General features: G+C 36.2%; 1 protein-coding gene across 1 annotated transcript in view; it reads right to left on the reverse strand.

The window, feature by feature from the left end:
- The window catches only part of SORT1 (sortilin 1), a 50,055-nt gene that overhangs the window by 16,542 nt on the left and 6,026 nt on the right, over positions 1–27,487 (reverse strand). Inside the window, exons 2-10 of the mRNA XM_083357801.1 lie at positions 12,817–12,876; positions 10,584–10,657; positions 8,650–8,752; positions 7,077–7,241; positions 5,106–5,179; positions 3,932–3,981; positions 2,703–2,833; positions 812–956; positions 156–311 (exon numbers count right to left, since the gene is read on the reverse strand). Coding sequence (XP_083213927.1) covers positions 156–311; positions 812–956; positions 2,703–2,833; positions 3,932–3,981; positions 5,106–5,179; positions 7,077–7,241; positions 8,650–8,752; positions 10,584–10,657; positions 12,817–12,876 — 958 coding nt within the window. The remainder of the gene's footprint in view (positions 1–155; positions 312–811; positions 957–2,702; positions 2,834–3,931; positions 3,982–5,105; positions 5,180–7,076; positions 7,242–8,649; positions 8,753–10,583; positions 10,658–12,816; positions 12,877–27,487) is intronic.

A 27,487-nucleotide genomic window follows, 5' to 3' on the forward strand; every position in this document is an offset into this window, starting at 1 on the left:
CCACAAGAACATCTTCTAGATATATTCTAGATAGGAGTATTTCTTTCATTCTAAATGAAATTGTATCCAAATATTTTAACCATTATCTTAGAAGAATTCAGCAATCCTATAAACTTTCAGTGACAATTAAAGAAATTTGAAAAATGAAAACCCACCCACTGAAAGCACACTGGTAATGTAGGTGCCTCGTAGGGAGGTTATATTAGTGAAATCTGTCTCTCCCCCAGTGGTAGTATAGAGATGCCTTTCCAGGGACTTGGAGTATATGATGCCTTGATCATCAGAGGTGTAAATTGTTCCATGTCCGGTATCTGGAAAAGAAACAGCAAATTGAAAGGTGAGAAACAGCATTTTACAGAAGGTGGTTTTAAGTTGTATCATAATTCACCAACAAACTGTAAGTTACTAGAAAGCTCCTGCACACAATCTGTATTTCAGATCAGCCTAAAACCTATTGCAGTAATAGTACGCTAAATGAAGAGCCAGATGAAGTCTACCTAAGTAAAAAACATGTTCATACAATGTATTTGTTTAAACTAGCATGGAAAAGAAAGTTGTAAAGAAGTCCACGTTTATATACATTATACTGACACTGAGAACAGATTTTCAAAACAACAATTTGTAAATTTGCTGGAAATCTATTTACTAAATGTGCAATTCAAACACTTTTGTCTCAGATAAAATCTTTGTCCCTATATAATGGTAACAATTTAGAGAACCACTTTTCTTTTAAAATGAAATTATGTAAGCATAATCAAAGCAAAATTTGGATATACTGAATGATACATCACCCATTTTGTATTCCTCTCACCTCCAGGTTCATCTACATGCATAAACACCATGTCATCATTTGCTGCCAAAATAGAGTAAAATTGTTCTTGTCCAACCGAAGGAAGTTGAGCCATGTTCCACGTTTCACCTTCATCTAGTGACACATGGATTCTTCTTGTATTAGTCTAGATAAAGCAAAAAAAAATTCTCTAGAAACATCCATATTCATTTATGAGGAAGCTGTTCATAATATGAAACTAGAAAATGTTTACAAGGATATATTGTTTTTATAACAATTACACATTAGAGCAGCCTTGCCTTTGAGAAAATATAGCAAACAGAAGCGGGGCAGGCAAAGTAAAGCTAAAATCCTCTGGGGCTCAATTGGGCCGTGTGTGTGCTTGGTGGTGGCCACTACATGGACAAAGGAGCTTTTGGAAATGAGGATGCTGGAATTACTGCTGATGGAAATGATATGTGTGCACTGAGAGTATCTTCTCAACTTCTCTAGAATAGCCTTTGTTTCCTGAATCTGAAAGGGGTGGTAGCAGCCGGCATCAACTTCCCTCCGCCCTGTGCGCTCCCACAGAGCAGGGTGCCACCGATCAGAGAATGTCGATTGGTGGCCCCCAGTGGGAGGTCCTTCTCTGTGGGTGCCCCGGAGCTATGGAATCGGTTGCCGGTTGAGCTCCAGATGGCGCCCGACCTTCGCTCCTTCTGTCCCGATCTGAAGACATTCTTATTTGAACAAGCCGGCCTGGCCTGAAGGGGGATGGGTTGGGTTTTTATGGTCATTTTTAATATCTGTATTTACTGTTTTTAGTTGGGCATATGTTTAATTTTTTTTTAACTTTTGTATTTTTGTATTTTTTATATATCTGCCCTGTTCACCGCCCTGAGTCCTTCGGGAGAAGGGCGGTATATAAATAAAATTATTATTATTATTATTGGCGGGGCCTTAGAGCAGGGGTGTCAAACTGCCCGTCTGCGGGCCGGATGCGTCATGCCGAAACCACGTCCGCCCCATTGCCAACAATGGAAAAAAAGTTGCAATACGTCGCAACATGTCACGTGACATTGAGAGTTTGACACCCCTGCCTTACAGGCTGAGGCTGAAGGGTGCCAAAATATATGGATGGAGAAATGTATATAAAAGGACCTGCAACAGATGGGTAGGAAGATCTGGTAGGTAACAGGCTAGCTGTGTGAGGGAGAGCAGGCTACAGACAATAAAGAACACTGATATTAGTTATAAGGTGAGAACATCTAGCAACATCTACAGATCTCATAGCCAAGCATGATACTTGGGCTGTAGTGGGGAAAATTCATGGATGTGGTATATCTTGGGAGGAACAAAAAAACTGATGCAGGCCAGGAAAGAGGAAGAACCAGACCAAATTGACTGGCGTTATTTCTGCAATCTTTCTCTTAGGCCAGTCGAGTATTTGTCTCCTTCCCATTCACATCAACCAGGAAAGTACTTTTCCATCAGCATCTGCACCAGAGGAAGAACTGTGAATAGTTTTTGTTTGTTGTTTACCTTATTTGTTGTGGACCTCTTGCAACAACTCAATTGCTAACAGTTTAGGAACATTGCATTCATTCAGAGATATCGAATGAAGCTGTGGAGTTGATAAGCCGAGTTTTTCACCGCTCTGACAGATAAACGTTCCAGGAAGGGTAAAGGAGGAGGACTGTATGTGTATATACACTGTGAATGGTGTGTTAACAGCAGATTGGTGTACACGTATTGCTCCCCAGATGTGGAACTGATGACTGTTATATGTAGGCCTAGCTAATCTCAATGTACACATGTTGTACTTTGACAATAAAGGTTTATTATTATTAGAGGAAAGAAAAAAGAGCCTGATGTGAACAAAGAGCATCAAGTCTATAGAAATACAAAAGAGGCCCAAGCATAGTTTTCTTACTTTTTCTATCATCACGGATGCAAAGAGAAAACGACCACCTAGGCCAAAGGAGTAAATGTTGTTTCCTATAGTCTTGAATGTCTTCCCAAAGTCTTTAGTTTTCTTTAACTCCAATAATCCGATATCAGTTTCTTCAGAAGAGAAATAGATGCATTAAGATCACTCCATTTAGAAACAGACACGCTCCCTCCATGACACGCTAAAGAAACAGCTAATCTCCTTCCAACCTTGTGCAGGAACCCAGCCTGCATAGTGAACATGAGCATCTGAAGAAAGAATTTATACACACAGACTTCCATTTTGCAGACATCCACATAAACATCAGGTTGGAAAACCAAACTACCTCAGAAAACAGATTAAATACTTGAAGACCTCTTTACATCAGCAATCTAGTTGATTCATATTTATGGTTATGTTATATATGGCTTTCCATAAGCAGCAATTTATATCTAGTTGTAATAAAAAGATTCTTTTATTGCTCGCCATCACTCATGAACTGGCTCAATTCTGCATCTTTTAGTTAAAAAAAATTAACTACTTAAATTTCCCCTGTCCTAAAAGTTACATTTCATGCAATATGTCATTGGAAAGTAGGAAAAATTAATTACTGCTGTCTTGATTATGGTTTCACTAATACAATAGTGGTGTATTTTTTTTCCAAGATGGCTAGTCAGATTTATAATTGTTCTTATCTTCATAGTTATAAACTTTAGGTGTTATTCATAAGTACTTTGGAAAAGGGGATATGTGAAAACCAAGGGTCACATGTCAAATCCCTCTCCTCTGAAACTTCCCTCAATATCATAATCAAAAGTTAATTTCATGCCGTATAAAGGCAGTAAATACCTATTTACTAGGCAAAAGTTCTGTGAATTGGAAATGCATCAGCAGCAGAAAGAGAGAAAGAAGGGAACAAAATGGGACTACTGTAACTCCTAAGCACTAGCAAGCAAGCTGAGGTTTTGACACTTCCCACAACGTTTAGTCACAAGACAGTGACATTTTATAACTACAATTTTCTATGGGTGGATCCCAGGGAAAAGATTCCAAACACTGATAAACAAATATATAGATATAGCAAGAATATCATTTTCCCGCATTAAAATAACTGCAGATGAATAAGCTATGGTCAAGACGTCTTGAGGCTGTGGACTCAAAGAAAAGAATTCATAAAATCTGCAAAAAAAGCTCTAAACAGAAGTAGCTTTGTTTATTATACTGTTACTTACTACAAGAGCCATTCAGGTAGGTAGTAAAGAAGATAGTTCCACCAGAACCCCTAGGATAGATCAAGAGAATATAATTAGGGTAATGGTAGAAGGCTAACTAAACAATTGAGACTTCAATTCTGTGGGATGGCTTCATATATATTAAATTATGGCTTCACTATGGTGTATTAAATAAGCTACAATTAACCAGATTGTTACTACATTGGGGTAGATGATAACACTTTGTGTAGTTAAATAGATACAAACCACTAAATCAAAAATCAGAATTGTGTGACAGTATTATTTTGGGTTCGGTATAGAGTAGGTTTTCCAGCTGTTTTAAAATTCAGTTTCAGGAATGCTGTAATGTAACCCAAAAATATGGACGTTTCAGTTCTAATTTTAAATAAATTGACTGAAGAATTATGAGGGGTGAAGTTCAAGATATCTGAAGGATATCAGTTTGGGCAACTTCATGTATACAGATGAGTTGTCACAAACTGTATCTAATTAGTAAGCCAAGCTAAGATTTTTGAAAGTTAAAAATGCATTAAGTGGCAGAAGAAGCATTAGGATTGTATGAAATCCACAGATAAGCCTCACTGAAAGTAACAGTCACATAGTAATAGGGAGTTCACTTTTATATAAATTAGACTATTGGTTTATCACTATGCTAATAAACAGCAACTTCCCAAGGTCTTATGCAAAAGTTTTTCTCATTTATGTAATATACTTTTATTTGGAAATGTTTGTTCCAAATCTGGGTTTCCTATGACAGCCTGTGGTCATCTCCCCACCTATTTTATATCTGCTCACTAAATTACCCTGGTATACTCAAGATGAAAATTAGCAAAAGCAATGCATTTGAATTTAACAGTTACAAAATTGGCTCATTATATATATATATACAGCTCTTGCTATGTACACAAAATGTTGAAATAATGTAAAAAAAATCTCATACAAACAAGAGTGGGTTATTTTTCAGAAATGGCATATGATACAATTGTAATCCTAAATAAAGTCTTTAAATGCTTTGTTCTAAACAGCTTTCTACATGTTTTTACAAACTATCAGGTATAGCACCTTTAATATACACTTATTTTAATATACATTAAACTTTCAATATACATTTATGCTACTTTAATATATATTAAACTATCAGTTTTCCCTGGATAGCATTCATTAAGAAATTTACCATTTGGCCAAGCAAACATCTTTGTGAATTTCTTTCCATTTCTCACCAAATGTCTTTGATATCCACAAGCTACCCTGGAACATTTAGAAAGAGTTGCTTATTATTGGTTCATCATATTCAAGTGATTGGCAATTAAGAAAACAAAAAGTCCATAGTAAAATTATACACGTTTACATTTATAGTGTACAGATTAATCTGTAACCTAATTTATTTAAAATTTCTGATGTAAAACAATGAAGATTAAGAGAAAGCCAAAAAAAACAAAAAACGGAAAAACTTAAAATCATTTTACAATAAGAAAAATAACTCACTAGGCCAAATGTAAGATTGAGAAGAGCAACATTATCTGCAATAGCAACTGAATTTCAGTAGGAGAGAGACAGGCCTCTCTTAGCAGGCAAAGTACATGGCCTCAGTAAAGGTCAAATTTGTTGAACATAAAGAACATAAAGAATAGCCTGATGGATCTGTTGAAAATGTTCTTTTAACATCCTGGACCTAATCGGTTAAACCATTGAAAGTCAGAACCAGCACTTTGAAATGTGCCCAGAAACAGAGCAGAAACTAGTTAAACTCTAGAAATAAAGAGAATTTACATACTCCTGAAAAAACCAGTCCTTCCCAATTAGGACCCTATTATTCTGGACCAACCAAAGCTTATGTAATATAAGTCTATCAATTAAAATTGGCTAAAGAAGTTCAATCATACTTTAATCAAATGTATAATGTTTTACAATCCTCAAAGAAAAGGACTTGTTCATCTAGGCCAGGGGTCAGCAACCTGAAACAGTGATAGAGCCACTTGGAACCGGTTCCCTCACAAAAGGAAAAACTGGGAGCCGCAAAAAATGTGTGCGCATGGGTGTACATGCGCGCATGTGCAGAACAGGGTTTGACTGAAGAGTGGAGCCAAGGCAAAATATGCACCTACCCTGCATATTTGAATTGATTGGTTGAACTTTTTTAGTCCCACTTTTTTTTTTTGGACTGCACAAGGCAGAGGACTGGGAGCCGCAGGAGACGGCTGAAAGAGCCGCATGCGGCTCCGGAGCCACGGGTTGCAGACCTGTGATCTAGGCCAGGGGTGGGCAATTAATTTTCCAAAGAAACCACAAGAGAAACATGGTTTGCTCTGGAAGGCCCCTGCCATCACTGCTCAATCCCTCATTGTTGACACCCTGATTCCGAGGCTGCCAACACTGCACTGACACACTGCCCCCCCCATCAACACACTGATGCCGATGCTGCTGACACCCCAGCCCCTGCTGCTGACACTGCTGATAACACAGGCCAGACTGGGACTGCCCATAGACCAGATGTGGCCCACAGGCCATAAAATGTCCAAGTTTCATCTAGATCAATCACTATTTTTTAGCCCCACCTTCTTCACGGAACTGATGTTATAAAGGCAAAATGAAGAAAAACCTTTATATGAACTTGCATGAGCTCCATAGGGAAAATCAGAATATAAATATAGGTAGCCCTTAACTTCCAACAGCAGTTGGTACCTGAATTTCAATACTGATGTAAAGTATGATCACATCACTTAGTGACAGCAAACTCTGCAGAATTACCCAGCAATTTGTTAACTTCCCCTGCTGGTTTTCCCACTAACCTTCGGAAGAAATCATCAGAAAAGGTTGCAAATTACAGTCATGTGAACACGAGGTCATAAGCGCAAGGCAGTTAGCAAATGGCCAGATTGCAATAATATAAATGCAAAGATGGTCAGAACTCTGAGGACAGGTCATAATCACAATATTCAGTGCTATCCTAATTCAATGCTGTCCTAATATCTGAATAATCATCTGTAAATCTAGAAAACATATATTTTTCTAAATAGAAATTGTGTCTATAAGTAGTCATTCAAAATCATCCCCCCCAAAAAATACTTCCATTTTAGATCACAAGATCACAATTTCAATTGCCACACCAATGAAGAAACCTCCATCCCCTTTCTCCAAATCTTACCTCAGTACTGAGGGTCAATAACAAATCAGAATTCAGAGGGTGATAAATTATTTGAGTTAAAGGATGGAAAGGAAGATCTGTTAGTACAAAATTCTTCGCAAAATCAGATGATCGGAAGATTCTTCCACCATGGAATGGTCCAGATCTATCCCCAGTCAGTATGACCTAGAAAATGAAAGATGAGAATCATCTCCCAAACATTCACATAGGAGCTCATCCCCACTGCCAGTTTGTCATGTATTGAAATTAGAATGTCTGAATCCTTATTTAGAAAAGTTTTTAAAAGTACAAAATAAGTCCCTGAAAAAAAAGTAAGCATAAGTAGCATTAGAAATTCTAATGCAAGACACTGGGTTTATGGTTTTTGTGATGACAAATGGAACTGCTTTGCTATGCCACAAATGATTTTATGAAACCCAATAAGGAAATCTCTAAAACATTAAACTATTCCTGCTTATCCCTCTGATAGAAATGTCAGGGAAAGAAAAATCTTATCCATATTATATCTATGGACAGCCTCAATAATGTAGGATGAAATTATGTTGGGAGAAAAAAAACATTTATTTCGTTCTGGAAGCAAACTAATGGCAGTAATTTAAAATTCAGTACAAGTTAGAAAAACCATAACCTTATCTCCCCACTAATGACAGATAAGTCCTATACAGTTTATTTAAGACAGTGTGCAGCAAGAAGGGGAAAGAAGAATTAGATGATACTAGCCTACTCTAACAAGTAAGGTTGTGAGGTTGCATTGCAGAGCTGCCCAATTTTCTTTAGGTCAAGGGCACCCCAGATTTTGAACAGCACAGTAAAAAACACAATCCAAACGTGGAAAGTGATAAGTAGGAATCCAAAAAAGCTTAAGAAACACAGTTTGCTCAAACCTTCCTTTGACCTTTTAAAATCCAAGAAAAAGTCAATATTTTCGGACCTATTCATTAGGTTCATGAAACCATGGTGAAGCAGTGATTAAAATGCAGTATTGCAGGCTAACTCTGCTCACTGCTAGGAGTTTGATTCCATAAGGACCCACACTGTTGGGGGCAATATGCTGACTCTGTAAACCACTTAGAGAGGGCTGAAAAGCACTGTGAAGCGGTATATAAATCTAAGTGCTATTGCTATTCAGTAGATCAGAATGTCAAACTCGTGACGTCACGTGATGTCATGCAACATATCGGGACAGTTTTGCCATTGCCGGCAATGGGGTGGGCATGGCTTCCAGATGACGCGTCCGGCCCACGGGCCAGCAGTTTGACACCCCTGCAGTAGATGGTCATATGCCAGAGATGAACCTTGTCAGTTTTTTGCATCACTCCTCTAGAATGCCTTGGCAAGTAGCAACCACTGGAAAACTAAGAATAAACTTAAATCCACTTAGGTAAGTAATAAACTTAAATAGTTCCAGCCATGTTAACAGCTGAAGTTCAATCTTAAATCTATTCTCCAATACTAAGCTAAATTATTAAAATGCAGCCGTTTTAGACCCTTCATCTCAAGACTTCCAATTTTATCACAAAGTATAGGGCTAACAAACAGCCTACTCTGCACAGTAATAACTAATTGTTCCTACCTTCCCTGAATTCTCTGGCCCAATAGCCATTCCAAATTCTGTTCTGATGAAAGTGTTGTTAATGAGGTCTGTAATATCTGTGAAAGTTTTCCCATAATCTTCACTAAGATAAAAGGGGGGAAAAAGACAAAGGACAAAAATTACCCAAACAGCTTGAAATAATCATTTGTCTTATTGAAGCAATAAAATAAATATCAAAAAGAACTGGAAAAATGTAAAAGTTAACAATGTAAAAATCACTTAAGAGGTTTTCTATGGCAAGATTTAGTTCCACGAGGAAATATGTGCACAATAATAGAATGTTTATATATGTGCACAAATATAAAAAAAACAAATTGTAGTGATAATTATCCTTTACACAGATACAGCTACCGTATTTTCCAGTGTATAAGACGACTGGGCGTATAAGATGACCCCCCGACTTTTGAGAAGATTTTCATGGGTTAAAAAGTCATTTTATATGCCGGAAAATACGGTACTACACTTTATCATATAAAATAGCTCCCATATTTTAAAATTCCTCTCATTTTCAGGTAATCGTCAAAATAGTTAACACAATTAAAAATTAAAACAAGCAGTCAATTACACTGTAAAAAATGCCATTAAAACCCATAAATCTGTACCCATTCTGAAAGTAGGAACCATAATCATAAATGGCGCCTTCTACTAAACCTCTACGGAACAAAATTGATTTGGCTTGATATTAGTAGCACTGATGATTCAGTCAGAGAAGGGTTTTCAAAACTGGTGCTCTCTCATAGCTAGAAGGATCCACACCAGGGGTAGGCAACCTCGGCTCTTTTATGACTCATGGACTTCAATTGCCAGAATTCCTGGGAGTTGAAGTCCATGAGTCATAAAAGAGCCGAGGTTGCCTACCCCTGATCTACACAGTAACTATTGCACTGAAACAGTCTGTATTAGGATTGTTCTGGAGCAGTCTTTCTCAGTCTCAGCAATTTAAGAGGTGTGAACCTCAACTCCCAGCACTGGCTGGGGAATTTTGGGAACAGAAGTCCACACCTCTTAAAATTGATGAGACTGAGAAAGACCACTCAGCCTTAGCCGAGGGGCTTTCCCAGTTCTTCCACAGCAAATCTTAATTTACTGACCGCATGTCAGTAAATCCCTCTTCTGCCTGTGGGAATCTTGAAGTTGGGAGCAAACTACCACTGTACAGTATGCCAACCCTTGGCAGGAGCAATTCCTTTCTAAAAAGGACTACTTCTTCAGGCTTCCCCTCTCTGGTGCAACTTGTTCTACGGAACTACTGAAAAATGGAAAAGCAGGAGCAGTCAGCTACACCAAAGCAAATACTGGAGGAAAAAGTCTAACCAATATTTCTTGTTTCCAGCTGAGAAAAAAATAAATGACTGTAATTCTAGCCTGAATTATACGAGATGTTAATTGGTAGGTGAGGCCTTCATCTTATCTCAGTGTTTTATTAACTCTACTAGGCAGTGCTTTTTTTGTAAAAGAAAAAGGTGCCGGAACTCACACATGTCATACAACCCTTGCCTACCCTATAAGGTTCTATCCAAAAAAGGTGCCGGAACTCCGTTCTGAGCGTTCTATGACAAAAAAAGCCCTGCTACTAGGAATCAAAAAGGGGGCTGCTTCTGAAGTTATTTCCAACAGGCAGAGGAAAGAGATGGATTATATTTGCTCATCTATTAAGATAAAAAAGTCCTGGGTCAACATGTTCTTATTTAAAAAAAACAGGTTTATGTTGCCATTGTTTAAAGTTAAGCATGGAAAACTATACATATTTACAGGAAAGCAGCATTTTAAAGGAACAGGTCACCCAACATTTAATGGATGGAAACAGGCTTTTGTAGCAATTGAGCACTGAAGCAATGCTGACTTAAAAAAAAGAAAGAAAACTTAATAAATATCTGATTACATAGAACTATAGACAACTATAAAGTCTTTACCTTCGGTATAATTTAGACTGCCCAAAGCTCACGATGACTAGAGGAAGCTGGAAAGTAGTCAACACAAGAATAACCTGGAAACAGAAAGTGGAAAAGTTATTTAGTTCAGATAGTCCAAGAAAACAACCTTGTCTATTTTAATAGCGTTCAATTACTTTAATAGATGCTATATAATAGCAAAGATAACAAAAGGGTTCTGGCTAACAATTGGTTTCTGTCAGGCTCAACTGCTTTCAGCCACATTTCAGCATACTCATACAATGCGTCTATTCAAAAGGTAGATCAACCAAATAAAAATTAATACAGCTGGATGAATAAGTCTCTAGAAATTATTGCATGTTCATTTCAAAAATTAGGTGTTATACATTACAATTTTCTATTATATTAAATAATTTTATGAAAAAATATTCTACCCTTGTTATTAGTTATCTAATCCTTAAATTCCTATCCTAAACCATCACCCTATTTCTCCTTTTCTTTGCTGGAGGAAGAATAATTTATTTAAACCTTCATAACCTTTAATCAAAAGAGGAACTTAAACTGTCAGTAGAGTCATACTTTAAAAAATATCTATATAGCTTTGATGGAGCTATGAATCAGAGCTAATATATGATCATTCATTTGGCCAAGTATAAAATATTTTAAACTGTGCACCTTCATTCTGGAATGTCCACTTGCCCTTTGATTATTGAAACTGTGTAAATACATGGATGATATACTCATTAGACTAAGACATTAATAATTAGAATGTTTAGAATTTGGTATTTTGTCCCCTCCTCCCAAAAACATATTTCCAATCTTAACACATCATGAATTGGAAGTGTCTGCTTTTCAGTAATACCAGAAATGGGTCTGTTCTCTTATGCTGAGCATCAGTGAAATTCCTGAATGAGCATTAGACTGGATTATTGAAACTGAAGAGAAAGATTCCATCAGATTAGTATTTATTTATTTGTCATCCAATTCCAATGGGCTGAACTCAGTATGGCCATGGCCATACATTTCACTGGCACAAAGATGATTTGCCACTGTATTCTTCCACAATTATTGCCCGGGGGGGGGGGAGTCTCTTATCTAAATATTAATCAGGTTTGACTCTACTCACCTTATCTTGAGATGAAAGTTGGCCAAGTTACTGACACTATTAGTAATTTAAATAAAGGCATATGAGAAGCAGGCAGAAATAACTTGATTTAAGATTCCATTATTTTTGAAAGAGAGAAAAGGAAGTTGGCAAAACTATATCATCTGCTGCTGGGCACCTCCCAAACGTCTCTTCCTGGTTTAAAAGGAAAAACTGGAAAAACATATATGATTTCCCCCTAATTCTTCTCCCAATATGCTCAATTAAATCCAACTATCCATGAAGTCAGCTGACAATTTATATGACCCCTTGTGCCATGGGTCTATGACAATTCCCCCATGGCCAACTTGCAGCAGCCAACTCACCGTGGGACAACTCGCTGCACAGCAAGAGTTACACTAATATCAAAGAAATGGTGGAGTAGAATGATTAAAGAAAGGATGCAAAAGGAGGGGCAGAACGAAATGTGAATGACAAAAATTAAAATAATTTTAATTTATTTTAAATAATTAAATTGAATTGTTAAATTGTCCTGCAGCGAGTTGTCCCGCTGTGAGTTGGTCATGGTGAATGGGCCGTGGTGAGTTGGCTGTGGTGAGTTGTTCCATTCCATCCTGCTACTGTCACTTGCCCTACACTGTACAATGGATAATCTTAATTGTGTCTAAAAATTGGCTCAAAATTACATATATATAAAAATGCTCTGAAACTGAACCACTCTCTTTCAGCATGGGATGAACAAGCAACAGCTCTGTGTAGGATATTAAGAAATGTGTGGTTTTCTCTCCACATCAACAAGGCTTAATCACTGAAGCAATTATCACTGCAACCCTGAATGAGTAGATAGATGTTACTTACCAAACCTGTGAGTCACTTCATTTACACAACAAAACACCCACAAGAGTTCTTTGTTCCTGAGTAAGACCGCAATATTTTAAAAAAGAACCAGAATAGCTTGCAGCTGTAGAGAATAGTTTCTTATCACCTACCAGGCAAAAATACTATAATTCTTTTTTATTTGGGATGGTTAAGGCAAAAGCATCTTTATTTGAAAGTACAAAACCAAGTCATGGCATGGAATTATTTCATATATTATACTTTTGCTTTTTCTGAATACTTAAAATATCTGATCAACCAAGTCTTACTTACTCCAGTGCTATCTCCAATCCAGGAAAGGGACACTGAGCCACTGAGGTCATTGAAGACACGCTGTAAAGACAATTGCAGATACATTTTAGTCTCTGCTCCTGTTGCTGACATTATTCAACAAATACGGTAGCCCTTTCACTTTCTTCCAAGAGGGCTAGAAACTTGTTTCTGGATACCATATTCCTCACAATCTTATTGCATGTTAAATTTAATAGTTATAATTTCCCAATAAGGTATACAAGAGAACAGATAATGTAACCCTTATGGAGTTGATCCTCTAGAGCAGTGTTTTTCAACCTTTTTTGGGCAAAGGCACACTTGTTTCATGAAAAAAATCACGAGGCACTCCACCATTAGAAAATGTTAAAAAATTTAACTCTGTGCCTATATTGACTATATATAAAGTAATTCTCTTGAATAAGAATCAAATAAACACAAAGAAAGTATTTTATAATTACTTTTCAATTTTTCCCACGGCACACCAGGCAACATCTCGCGGCACACTAGTGTGCCGCGGAACAGTGGTTGAAAAACACTGCTCTAGAGCAGGGGTCTTCAAACTTGGCCCTTTTATGACTTGTGGACTTCAACTCCCAGAATTCCTCAGCCAGCATCCCTGGCTGAGGAATTCTGGGAGTTGAAGTCCACAAGTCATAAAAGGGCCAAGTTTGAAGACCCCTGCTCTAGAGCATGTGTGCGCAGCCCACAGTCACATGACGCCCCAGACAGCTAGTAATGCAGCCCCACTAGATTGTAATTGTTTAACATTACTGTGTGACCTAATGCCAAAGCACACTTACAAAAGCAATTCTTGCTCTAGCATAGAACATTACTACTTCCTTTCATACTTCCTTCTGTTTTATTTTGCAGAATTATTTAAATATTCTTGGTACATAATACAGCTCTAAAAATAATTCAGAATTGTCCTAAACTGGGAAAAGATTGCTGAGACTAATAGATTTCCCAGAATTAACATTTATTCATAAAGTATCATTTAACACTATTATTAGTATTACTCTAAACAGCAATTTCCAACTTGATGCAAATACTGTTCTCGCCATGGTTTCCCCCCCCCTTTTTTGGTATTAGAATTAAGACAGTCTAATTAACAGAAGTACAAGATCAGAACCCTCAAACATTTTTTAACCCAAGTTGGAATAAATAAAAAAAGGCTCCTCACATTTCACATTCTCTTCCAAGATGGCTTAAAAAATTATTTGGGTACAGCAACTGCTAAGCACATTGATTTGTGCTTTAGATTGTAAGCTGCCCTGAGTCTTCGGAGAAGGGCGGGATATAAATGGGATTAAAAAAAAAACAAAAAAACCCTGTAAACTAAACATAAATTAAATAGGCCAACCATCCATCGTTACAGTATGCAACTGGTCTTCAAAAACTGCCACAATACATAATCAGAATACGGCATTAGACAACTCTGTGTAATGTACAATAGTAGTCCAAAGTTCTCTTATTTGTATTCCCTGAAGGCTGTGCCAACACCTGCTCAGTAGGTTCAAAGCCATAACAATAATCTTGTATATTGCATAAGGACGACACTCTTAATGTTCCAAAGATACAAACCAACCATGCTGTTGTATGCCTAAAGATATATGTTGATATTACTTCAGAAAGAAAAACAAAAGCAAATTCAAATCACTAATTTTTCTACAAAGGCTGCAATGTTTTCTTTACAGCTCTGTAAGCACCTGACTCAGAAATATCACAATTCAAACACTGTTATAAAGTAGAAAACATACTACTGATCAACCAAGATCAGTGTTAAGAATCAATATGAAACACACAATCCCTGAATCTCCAAATATATGAGATGAAAACGTCCCAGGCATATTTATTACTTCAAAGTAAGAAAAATAAAAGCACATTAACAATGCAACATTGGCACAATTACAGTTCAGAAAGCCAAACAAAGGACTTCATCCTCAGGAATCCAGGTGTTATTGTTGGTTCGCTGGGGGAAGAAGAGGGCACACAAGAAGTGCTGCAAAACACAGTCTCGTTTTGATACTGCTTTCCTGAACACCATATATTGAATGCTGTACAAATAAAAATTATAGTAATTGTAACTAGCCATGTGTTTCATATGAATAACAGTTTAAGAAAGAAGCAAACACTGTGTTATAGCTATACAAGTATATAAAATAGAGAAAACTGATACTATAGGGTTAAATTACTCTTGGCTATGGAAACATAGCTGTAATTAGCAACCAGTCTGAAGGAGGAAGAGGTTGCTAAGAGCCATTTGTGTAACAGACAGCTTCCTCAATAAAGAAACAGAAGGGGTAATATGAATGCTTCTCCTGAACTATTCTAAAAGCTGGTATCTAATTCAAATATATCTTTAGCTTTGTTGCTAAATATCAGCCTACTGGCAGAGTTAAAATGTAGAAGCAGCAGTAAAACTAGATGAGAGCATTTGGGGGAAGAACAAGTTAAACAGGAGCAAGGAAGACAGAAAAATGAAGAGAAAACCAGGAGTTATTATTACTTGTGACTTGAAACAGAGCTTTTAAAAAATCTTAAACTGCTGGATGGCTCCACGGCAGACCCAATGAACTGTATTGTCCATATTACTTAACAACATATTACTTAACAACAAAACTGCATCCAGTTTTGGTCACAATGATGTAAAAAAGATGTTGAGACTCTAAAAAGAGTACAGAGAAGGGCAACAAAGATGATTAGGGGACTGGAGGCTAAAACATATAAGGAACGGCTGCTGGAATTGGATGTCTAGTTTAATGAAGAGAAGGACGAGGGGTGACATGATAGCCGTGTTCCAATATCTCAGGGGCTGCCACAAAGAAGAGGGAGTCAAGCTATTCTCCAAAGCACCTAAAGGCAGGACAAGAAGCAATGGATGTAAACTAGTCAAGGAGAGAAGCAACCTAGAACTAAGGAGAAACTTCCTGACAGTTAGAACAATTAACCAGTGGAACAACCTGCCTCCAGAAGTGGTGAATGCTCCAACACTGGAAGTTTTTAAGAAGAGACTGGACAGCCATTTGTCTGTAATAGTATAGGGTTTCCTGCATCATCATCATCATCATTATTGTTATTATTATTATCATTATTATTATCATTATATTATTATTATTATTATTATTATTATTATTATTATTATTATTATTATTATTATTATTATTATTATTTTTAAAAGAATCCCAAGCATTTAATTCTACATTTCCTCCAGGAGCTCAAAGCAATTTACTTTTTTTTAAAAAAAAAATCACCCAACCCCATGATATATACAGATAGTCCTTGACTTACGATCACAAGTGAGCCCAAAAATTCTGTTGCTAAGTGAAACATTTGTTAAGTGAGTTTGCTTGTCAGAAGGTCACAGAAGGGGATCACGTGACCCAGGGACACAACAACCGTCATAAATACATGCCAGTTGCCAAGCAACCGAATTTTGATCACATGATCATGGGGATGCTATAACGGTCGTAAGTGTGAAAACTGGTCATAAGTCACTTTTATCAACGTCATTAGTAACTCTGAACAGTCACTAAACACAAAATAAGTTGAAGAATACCTGTACTGAGTTGAAATGGACAGACCCAAAGTCACCTAACAAAGTTTCCATGGCTGAGGATAGATTTGACGCTGGGTTCCCACACAGGAATCCTTGTGACAGCCAACTCCTCTTCAAGAATTATTGACTAATCTGATTTCTCCAGAGAATTGCGTAACATTTTGGCTTTAAAGCCATTTTGGCTTCATAGAATGCCTTTTGGTTTTGAATATGAAAAACTAGGCACTGAAAAATTTGGTTGCATAGTTTTCTCCCAATTTTTGTACTTTTATAAGTGCCTATAGTTCTAATTCTAGAATAATCACCTATTCCATTTTCCAAGGTTACACTCAATTCTTTTATGTCAACAGCATTAGAAAGTTACTTCCTGGCATTTTATTAATAAAAAGACTATGGTTCCTTTTTGGCCTCACAGTACTGACAGTATTATGATTATAACTCTGTCAACTGTTCAATTGTCAGTTGAAATAAATGTATAAATGGTCAAAATAATTTCTGCATTCAGAAATTTTAATCAGCAGTGAGTGGTCCGTTCTTGATACAGCAGTCCAAGAAGTACACCGGAATCCTGTAGGATCCTCCTACTTTCTTCAGAACATCTGCGTTCTGAATCACTGTGCAGTTTCTTCCACATTAGTCCTCATTTTCAGAGCACTGTAATCTTTTATTAGAGACTGCAGCAGTATGTTATTAATTTTGAGACTCCAAGACAAAGCTACATACTAGGCATCTGAAGTTATTTTGTTAGTTCTTAATAGCTTTTACTGCTATTTTTTTGTATTTATTTAGTAGTGCATGCATTTCCTAATGTATTAGTTGGTTTCTAATAAAGTACTTTTTTTCTGTTGCTCACAAGCATTTCTGACAGAATTATTTTGGAATTTGGTCCTATCAATTTTCTTGATTTCCGTATTTCTCAGGGCCTTCTTATAAATTATATTTATAAAACATATTTAGGTACAGCCTACCTATATCTATGTAGGTAGACTCTATCTCACATTAAGGTACTAAGTAACATTTATAAACTCCACATTCATAAATATATGGAGAGTTTGCTGCTTAAATTCTCAGCAATTTTATATCAATTGATGGTTGCTATACAACATTTATTTTGAACATTTATACATTTATTTCAACTGGCAATTGAACAGTTGACAGAGTTAAAATCATAAGCTGGACGTGGCACAGATTTCTGTTTATATTCATTTTCCTTCTATATATTTCTTTGGGTGAGTCTTAAAATTAAGGTCATCTTCCTTGGAAGCAAGTTCAGGTAGCCCACAACTTATGAGCACAATTTCTGTTGTTAAGCAAGACAGTTGCTAAGTTAGTTTTGTTCCATTTTATGACCTTTCTTGCCACAGTTATTAAGTGAATCATTGCAGTTCTTAAGTTAGTAATATACTTGTTAAGGGAGCCTGGCTTTGTTTGTCAGAAGGTCAGAAAAGGTGATCTTGGGACAATACAAGTCATAAATACATGCCGGTTGCCAAACATCTGAATTTTGAACATGTGACATGGGGATGCTGCAATGGTCATAAAAGTGAAAAACGGTCATAAGTCACTTTTTTCAGTGCCCTTGTTAAGTTCAAACAGTCACTAAACGGATGGCTGTAAGTTGAGGACCACCTGTACAGAAAAATAATCTCAGTGTGCTGAAATGTTTTTTGCAACTTTACAGTGAAATTCATTTTAAGAAATTGCAATATACAGGTCATAGGCATTGTGTACAAGATACAAAAATGACATTTTCTGAGGCTTTAGCATTAGATATGTTCAGGACACACAACATAAATTATGTTTTCTGTTCACCATTAATTTTTACAAAGCAATTTTATTAGTCGCCTAACTCCAATGGACTCTAGAAATACGTAAAATATTTATATATTTTAGTACAAGTCAAGCTAGCATTCTGCTGCATACAGAATGAGAACTGGTAGCTCAGAAACTTTGTTTCTGGTCAAAATCAGAATTTAATGAAAACCTTGTGCTTATACTCAAGCTGTAGAAACCTAGTTAGCATTTACTGTTAGTTCAACAAAATGTACATTAGAATTTGAAACATATGGCAAGTAACTGCATATCAACAGTTATGGATTGCATAATGAGTAGAATTACATGACAAGTACATTTTAGAGAAAGTTGGAAAACTCCTGTTCATGTTGAATCTCAAGTGCCAGGTTCTTCAAATTTCTTCAGATGTATGGTTGACATATCGCAATAACTGCAGTTTGCTGAGGTATTACACAATCCAATTAAAATACTGATTCTAACTGAATCTATTAGGAAAATTCCCCTGCCTTGTTAGTTTGCAGATGCAAGAGCATTTCTTAGTTTATATTCATTTATTAAAACCGTATACGCTGCTACACACTTCCACTCTGAGACTATAGGCTTTAACATCACTGCCATGCTAGAATTGATGATGTTTGTCGTTTTAGTTTTGCTGTTTTTTGTGGTACTTTATTGAAGGCGCTGCAGGGAAACTTAAAAATCAGTTGAATGATATCCATGAAGGTGCTTTAAGCTAGAGGATTGAGGAGTTCTCAAGATTAAGATAGTGGAACTATAAATGTATACCATAAGAGAGGGCAATTTGCAAAATCATTATAGATGCACAAGGACCGGGAAGAATTAAAAGGAAAACAAATAGAAAATGAAAAACAGATGGCTTCAACTATAAAATAGTTAAATAATCATATCCAGCAAGTTAATGTGAATAGCTCTTGCATCAAAGTTGAAAGAGGGTTGAGCTGTGTATTGCAGAGTTTTCCTCAAGCCTGTGCTATTCAATATACTTTTAAATTAGATAAGGGGTTAAAACTGGATTTATCAAATGTCTTGACAGCACAAAGGTAAGGAAGGATAGCAAACATCTTGTAGAACAGTATCACTATTCAGGTGATTCAAGCAGCAACAATAGGCATCAACTAGCAAATTAATTTCAGTAGAACAAACATCCTAATTTGGGTAGGAAAAAGTTATGTACACCGAATAGGGGATACCACATTGGGTAGCAGCATATGAGAAAATTATTGGTACAGCTTGATGAAACACAAGCTGAGCATGAGCCAAGAATATGATGCGTACACAGAAAAACTCAAAACCATCCTAGACTGCATTCCCCAGAAGGAACGGGTTGAGATCAACAGAACCAACCCCACTTTCCTCCTCCCTATTTTGCATTGTTCAGATTACATCTACAATACATTGCCAAGTTCTTGGCACTGCAGCTTAGGAAGGATACTGACAAATATATTCATGGAATGAAAACAAGATATTGGTTTCAATTTTTGTAAGTGTACTTAAGTGTTTCGTCAATATTTCGTTTTGTGTGTTTTGAAAAATAAAAATAAAAAAAGGAAAAACCCAGGAGGAACAGTAGGAAGTGTTGAGTTTGTTTAGGCTGGCAAAAATGTAATGTGGGAGGTCTCTGAAATATGTGAAGGATCCATGTAGAGAACAAGATAAATTTGCTCAGCGTTGTTCTAGAACACATGACAGTCAGTTTACACTGGAAGATAATAAAGAGTTCAGTTTGATCACCATTATGATAAGAGCAGTTCAACAATAGAAACCACTAGCTGGGGGAGTGGGTAGATTCGCCTTCTCCATAAGTATTGCAACAGAAACTGACTAGCCATCTGCCGTAGAGTTAGGTCTTCAACCAACGCCCTATCATTATTCTAGCAGTTTTTCCGCATCTTCTTCAAGAAACCACATTTCCCATCCCTGTTTTGTTTTAGTTTTGTCACTAGTATTAATAATCATCTGACTACACTGTCACTTCACAGATCAAGTTAAAAGATGTACTAGCCTATTTTTTCTTTCTATAAATATTTGTGGAATATTAATAATGTTTAGTATTTATGCTTTAAGATTTCTTGAACTAATTTCCTCACTATACCTAAGCACATGTATTTTTTTTTTAAATTCCATTTATATCCCGCCCTTCTCCAAAGACTCAGGGCGGCTTACAAGCTTAGCAGTAGCCTTCATTCTATGTATATGCCTGCTTATTAGGGCTTTCATACACCCCCCAAGCGGCATTATTACAAAGTCAGCTTAATTGCCCCCAACAATCTGGGTCCTCATTTTACCTACCTCGGAAGGATGGAAGGCTGAGTCAACCTTGAGCCTGGTGGGATGCGAACCTGCACTCATTGCAGGCAGCTGGTGTTACTTAAGGAGGCATTAGCCCACTGCTCCACCAAGGCTCTTTTCCACCAAGGCTCTGTACCACGAGATCTTCACTATCTGCCCCTAAATTTGGTACTGCATTTCTTATTTGACTATACATGCATTTATGTAGTTACATGCATAGTAGATCCAAAGTGTAGCAGATCGAATAATATCTAGCCACAGCTGATTTAAGAGGTTCATATTTGCTTGGAATTAAAAAAAAATTTAATCACATTACTATCATACTGCTGCAAGGATAGCAATCCTTCTGTATGCAACTCTGAAAGATGCTCTATTACTCGTAGATGTCATAGTTTAATGCCCCAGTTTCTCATTTCTTCCACATGAACACCAAAAATTAATCAAAAAATAATGCTTTAAAATAATAAGACTCACGATTGAATTGTGCAATATTGTACATAGCAGCACAAATACTAGCACCAAACGGCATATATCATCTATCTCTGCATGTTATAGCTATGAAAACACTGCACCTGCATCACTGCTACCTTAGCAATAATAGGAAGGATTACACGAGAGGCTGCCACCCTGAAATGCAGCAGTAATGACGTGTTAGCTGGGGAACAGCTGGGGAACAGCTGGGGAAATTCAGATCTTCAATAAAACAGACATTCAAAATCAAAATTGCTTACTTGAGATTCCTCACTATTAATAACTCATTTAGCATTCAACAAGAGTGAAAAGCATAGCTTAGCACTTTATTTTGCCAGAATTACTATAAAGTTAACAAATTAGTGTCACAAATTAGTGTCCTTAGCACTTCAGTGTCACAATCTTTCTGGAAGACTACAGTAAATAGCAGGATCACAGCATCTTCCTGCGTCTTGACTTAAGGCAGTTCAATTACCATTGAATCATTCAGATGACACTGCCAGAGCATATTTGTCATCTGGAGAATTGTAATTTATAAGTTCTGATGATGTTTAACATCCATAATTAAGCAGGAGGGATAGTACAAACTGAAAGGAATGCACTTATGGTAATGTCATAACCACCTATTTAACCACATATATGAGATTACTGTGAAGTAGGATGTAGTTTCCCCAGTGCCCAAAGCATTATAATAAATCTGCAACATTGCTAGACCAATCTTTCCCTCAAATTAACAAATTATATTAACAATAACAAATTATACCGGTAGAACCGCCAATATCTCAAGTGAGTTGACATTCAGCATACTGAATATGATCCTAACAATAGTAAATAGTGAGCAGTATTCACAATTTATTACATAGAAACCTGAAGGGGATGAGAAATTGGGCCTATCAGCATTAATAATGCTTTCTGCGATTTGACTTCAGGAAGACTGAAAATAATTGTGAGAGTTAGTTCTCTCATTGTCTAAGAAAAGCAACTACTAGGACTAATCTGTCTATTCCCAAAATAAGAGAAATCTAGAACATGGGTGCTCTGACTACAAGAAAAAGCTGTTCTGCCTTTACACAATTAGGGGCAATAAACACTGACTTCGCTATAAGTAAGACACTATGGATGACTTAATTCTTATTATGGACAGAATTCTTCCATAATAGCTTCCCATTAGGGCCAGAATGGAAACAGCCAAGAGCACATATCAGAGAAGAAATTATTAATTTACTTCCAACATTGTGGCACTCAAGAAATAACCCAAGAGAAAAATGGGGAAACAACCTCTTCAGCATTACTTATTCCAGGAGTAGCCCTCAGCCCTATTGCTGAAGCCTCAAGAACCAATGATACTACACAATCAAAATTCGGTAGTGCAATGCAACATGAATTTTGCAGAGAGGAAAGACTGTAAGACTGACATACTCATTTTGTATTAAATCCCTGAAATTTCCTCCCTTATTAAAATGGGGGGAGGCCTTGAAATTGAACCTTCACCCCTTTTCAGTGTAATATGTACTTTCTGAAATATGTAGTTCTTCTTACTATCTTCCATAGCAAAGTAAATAAAAACACAGTATCAAACCATTTAAACCTTTCTTGTCTTAGACCTAGAAAAAGGGCAGAGAAAGGTTAGCACTCCTAGAAACTCATTCAAACCACGAAAAACTGGTCTTATTGAGCCAGAAATTATATATTGCCCTTCTTACTAAAAGTGATATCATGATGGCCTAAGATTAAAGTATGGATTGAGAATGACACACAAAACAGCTTTCTTTTTTAGGGTTGCCCACATATCTAAATATAAAGAACACCTATATATAACTACAGTAGTAGCACTGTAATTCATTCTTCTCAATAGTTTATTTCTTGCAAACAATATCACCACATGTAATGTTATAAATCAATGGTGCAGAAATGATTCCCAAGTACCCTCTGATATCTCACAACGAGCCACAATAAAAACAGAAAAACACAACAGCAGTAATAAAAATATGTAAAATAATAAAATAGTAAAGAAGGCACTGTTAAAAAGAATCCTCAACTTTTAGAAGATGATTAATGAGGAACAAAGAGTGGCCTCTCCTGAGAGAATTCCAGAAGCCACAACTGTCAACGCTGCTAACATCGAATGTTATTGCTTGACAAGAGATGAAGAAGTAGCTATTTCATATGTTAAACTTGTGTATTGCTTTAAGAGATTCAGTTTAAAGTTGGGAGGTGGGAAGAGGAGGATTGTACCTTCAAGGCCATCTCTAACTAAAGAAGATAAGACCTTGGCAGATTTTTCTAACGGAAGGGAAACTGATTCTTTAAATTAATTGGAGAATATGATTAATGACAAAATTAGAAAGGTGGAGAATTGTGTTTTAATATATGGTGCAAGGGGCGGAGATTTCAGATTCCAGCTTCCTTCAAGCAAGTATTTGCTAATAAAAGACTTTTAAGGTAAACAATGCCTCAGAGTCACCTGAAAAGCCCATATGTCGGAAACTTGACAACAACAATCACTAAATACACATTTTTAAAAAGACATTTTTTTTGTTTTAAAACAAAAACAAAGACAACACATAACACATTTCCTTACTTTTGTATTTTCCAAGTTAGCTAAATAATAAACTACTTACTGTTTAAATAAAACAATAACATTTGGTTATTTATCCTGTTTTTATTTTTTTATTTATTGTCTTGGGGACTGTGGAGACCCAGAAAAAATCTTATGACAATGATACTGGACACTGGCACTTTGTATCACCATGCCCATTTCCCAAGGTTTTTTTCTATAAAAAATATAAAGACAAATTAGTGATAAATAGGGTAGAGACTGATCACCATAACAGTCCAAAAATAATGAATATTTAAAATAGTATTTTAAAGTATTTTAAAAAGTATTAAAATAGTATTTAAAACTATTCTTTTAAAACAATCTACCATATCTGGTTAATGAAAGACAATACGAAAATGCTAAAAAAATATTCAGATAAAAAGAAATTAACTCCCTATTCCACTTAGCAGATAGAAAAATTCAGTTTTAATTATGTCAATTATGGTTCTTATTTCTTCTACTGCAATGGATCTTAGAAGATACTGGCTAAATCAGGAAGGGAAATTTTGAGGATAAATTATGAGTTAGTAGTAGCACTGCCAAATATAGATGCCCAACAAATAGAGCCTAGGTCTCTCTTTTGAATACCTAGGCATCACCTTTCATAAGTTCCTTGTATAGAAAACACATTTAACCACTATGGACACTACTCTGAACTACTCTTCCAAAAGAGGGCAGCTGATAGCCCCTACACTTAATATATTCCACAGCAAGATGACAATCCAAATGCTGTATGGGGATGGGGATGAGATCTGATGGTGGATAAGGTTATTGCCCAAGTGGAAGTAGTACAGAAAGCCATTAAGAATCCCAGAATGCAGACTTCACTTCTTCTGTTATACCACTAATTATGGACCAAACTTTTGTGTCCTTTCTATAAATGTATGCCCTACCCACATTGGGATAACGTAGCTCTTGGAACAGAGAAAAATATTAGAAATATTTTCCGTTATATATTCAAGATGGACAGTATTTAATATTTATTTGTTATGTATATGTAGGGGTGTGGGTCTATACATGTGTTGTATATAGTATGTTTAGGTGTGTGTCATGTATGTGTTTCACTTTGAGAGCAGGCAACTAAATTTCATTTTTGATGTGTGCCGCTGTGCCCACAGTAAAATGATAATAAAGGTTATCTTATCTTATCTTAAATAGACTTTTTGAAAGGGATACCAATGAAGAGGCTACTGCAGTTCAGTCACCTGGATTTAAAAGTAGGATTTATCATTAAAAACATAGAAGATTCTCCCAGTATGTGCTTAACACTGCCAGGGTCCCACTGAGAGAGACATTTGTGTTCCTTTGCTTGCAGGTCTCACATTTTGAAGGAAGATTTTGTAAGGGCCTTGTTAAATATCCTCTGTCGTTGTAATGTCAGTTAAGGGAAGAACATTATTCACTACATCCTCCACTATCCCCTTTATGATGAAATAAGGGGCCAAATTGTCCATGATAGGAGAATTCAAAGGCTCAGATTTCAAATAATCGGATTATCTTCTTGCGGCGTTTCCCACTGATAATAGTCAGGCTGCTACTTTTGCTTTATTATTATTTAAACTTAAATCTTAATCATAGCTCTTGCTTTATTTTATTTCAACCTCTTTGCAACCAATATTTATTTTATTACTTTTACTGTCATTTCATTTTATTTTATATATTGTGTGCTATGCTACATTGTTAAGGTTTATGGTTACAACAATTTTCATTCTAGTGTTTTCTCGCCAGTACAAGGCCTGCTTTATGAATCAATGAATGCCATTTCATGCAATCAAGACCAGCAACCAGGTCCAAATGAATGATTTTCATATCCATGTTACCTGTGTCCTGCCATCATTGCTTTGATCTTCCACCTGGTCATTTGCTACCATTGTTAAAGCGGTAGGTGGTGCAGGAAACAATGTAGGGTGCTACTTGTAGAATGTAGCCCACCCCAACGTAGGCAGTTTTCTCACATTTTCTCTGTTATTGGTTGCAACACTCATTGCTGCCAGACTATATCATCACTGAGCTGATCAAGAAGGAAAATGCCTAATGACCAATGGAACATGCTTTCCATGGCATGGAAAGGTCACTCAAGTGTTTTTGATGGTTGGCCAGCATTCAGCGCCGTACAGTGCTGCTGGGCAGATCATCCTTCCCCCACTTTTGATTTTAGGCATACTGCACTCCTGTGAACATCTTCCACCACAGCCATGTTGCATTCACCTTTGCACTGTCAATCATCAATTCTCAATACTGCTGTCACTTTGCGGGTGGCATCTTAAATAACAGAAGTTTGTTTTCACTACTAGATCTTCACTGCTAGTCTCAAGATATTTTATCACTTTGAAAAGGCAGAACATAAATTAAATATGATTTATAAAGTTAATTAGTAAGAGAATTAATGGGCATTAATACAACTTAAATTGAATTTAAGCAACATAAACATACTTAAATTGATCCTAAATTTAAACATTGGAATATTTTCCATAAAATGTAAATAATTTTGAACTGTGTTAAGATGCTTTATAATTTCTTGACATTAACATCATTATCTTATATGCCATGAAGTTCACCTCTTCACGAAGAAGCACGTATACTCTTCTTACATTTATCATTATTTAAAGTAACACAACTGTATAAAATAAGTGTGACATTGTTAAATACATGAATATTGTGTAATTATAGCTCTATGGTAGATGCAAGGTCTAAATGTCCTATGCCAAATTACCTTTATGTTTCCCTAGATTTGGCTTAGCCCTTGTTGGGAAAGTGTACATTTCATAGCCCAGCAAGGATAGCTCCAATATAGGTTCCCAAGATACAGAGTGTGCCTTAGTGTCATATATAAAACAAATCAAATAAATCTGATACTGAGTTTAAACTTAATTCAGAAAATAGAAACCATTTATAGAATATAATTCTGGACATGGACTTAAACTACATCTGAAGTTTGAGTTCCTTTAGCATAAGACTTTTAAAAAAGATTTTGCTTACTTGTTATAATAACTACAGACGCTAACAGATTCACCCAAAATTGTTTTGTTTATTCTGATTATTCATATCATATCATATTGGTTGCCTTTCCTAATTACTGATAACAAGTTTTAAAGTAGTACACTGATATAAGGTCATCTTTAAACACAGAACTATAGTTAATTAAAAATTCTTTAATTTTGTACAGCTTGTAATCTTTTTCTATTTTTTAATTTTTATTTTTTCCTTCTTTTTCTTTTTACTTGGCTGCACTTTTAAATATCTATTTGGAAGAAGAGTCCTAGTTAGCTGATAAAAATGGGTTTGAGACAGCAGCATGAGGTTCAGATATAAGTTTAACTATTACTTTTTAAATGTGGAAAAAGTCTATAAGAACATTGTTGAAAACCATTGTTAGCTTTTTAGTCTCCAACAGGCACTCTCTATTCTATTACAGATGACAACGAACAGACACTACAAGCAAACAATTCCACATTCTTTCACATGCTGAGACATCAAGCTCTTATAAGGCTCTTTTATAACATAAGCTTTCCACTAAAAAACAAAAAATAACCCTTGTGTAAGCTAAAGGCAAAAGGCTGGCAAGCAAGTATCCCAAGTATTTCACATTTCAGTGGCCGATGGAATTAAACCAAGATCTCAATTCCTTTCCATTCCAGCAAAAATAAATATAACAAAAATGACTTTTAGAAGCTTATAATAACTATAAGCTGAATATCTGAGATATATCACATAACAAGGAATGATTTCCAACTTCCAAAGCTCTACTGAAAGCAGACCTTTAATATCAATGAAATTTTAGGGCAAACAAGGGAAAAGCAGGAATAGATGAAAGGAGAAAATAAAAGAGGGCAGGTACAGATCTCCAAATATTGAACTTGATTTCCCACCAGACCCACACAGTATGGTTAATGGTAAGAGAAATCAGGTCCAGTTCCAAGCCCGGAGGAAAAAAATGGAGG

The sequence above is a fragment of the Vipera ursinii genome (assembly GCF_947247035.1).
Source record: "Vipera ursinii genome assembly, chromosome: 3".
Classification (NCBI taxonomy): domain Eukaryota; kingdom Metazoa; phylum Chordata; class Lepidosauria; order Squamata; family Viperidae; genus Vipera; species Vipera ursinii.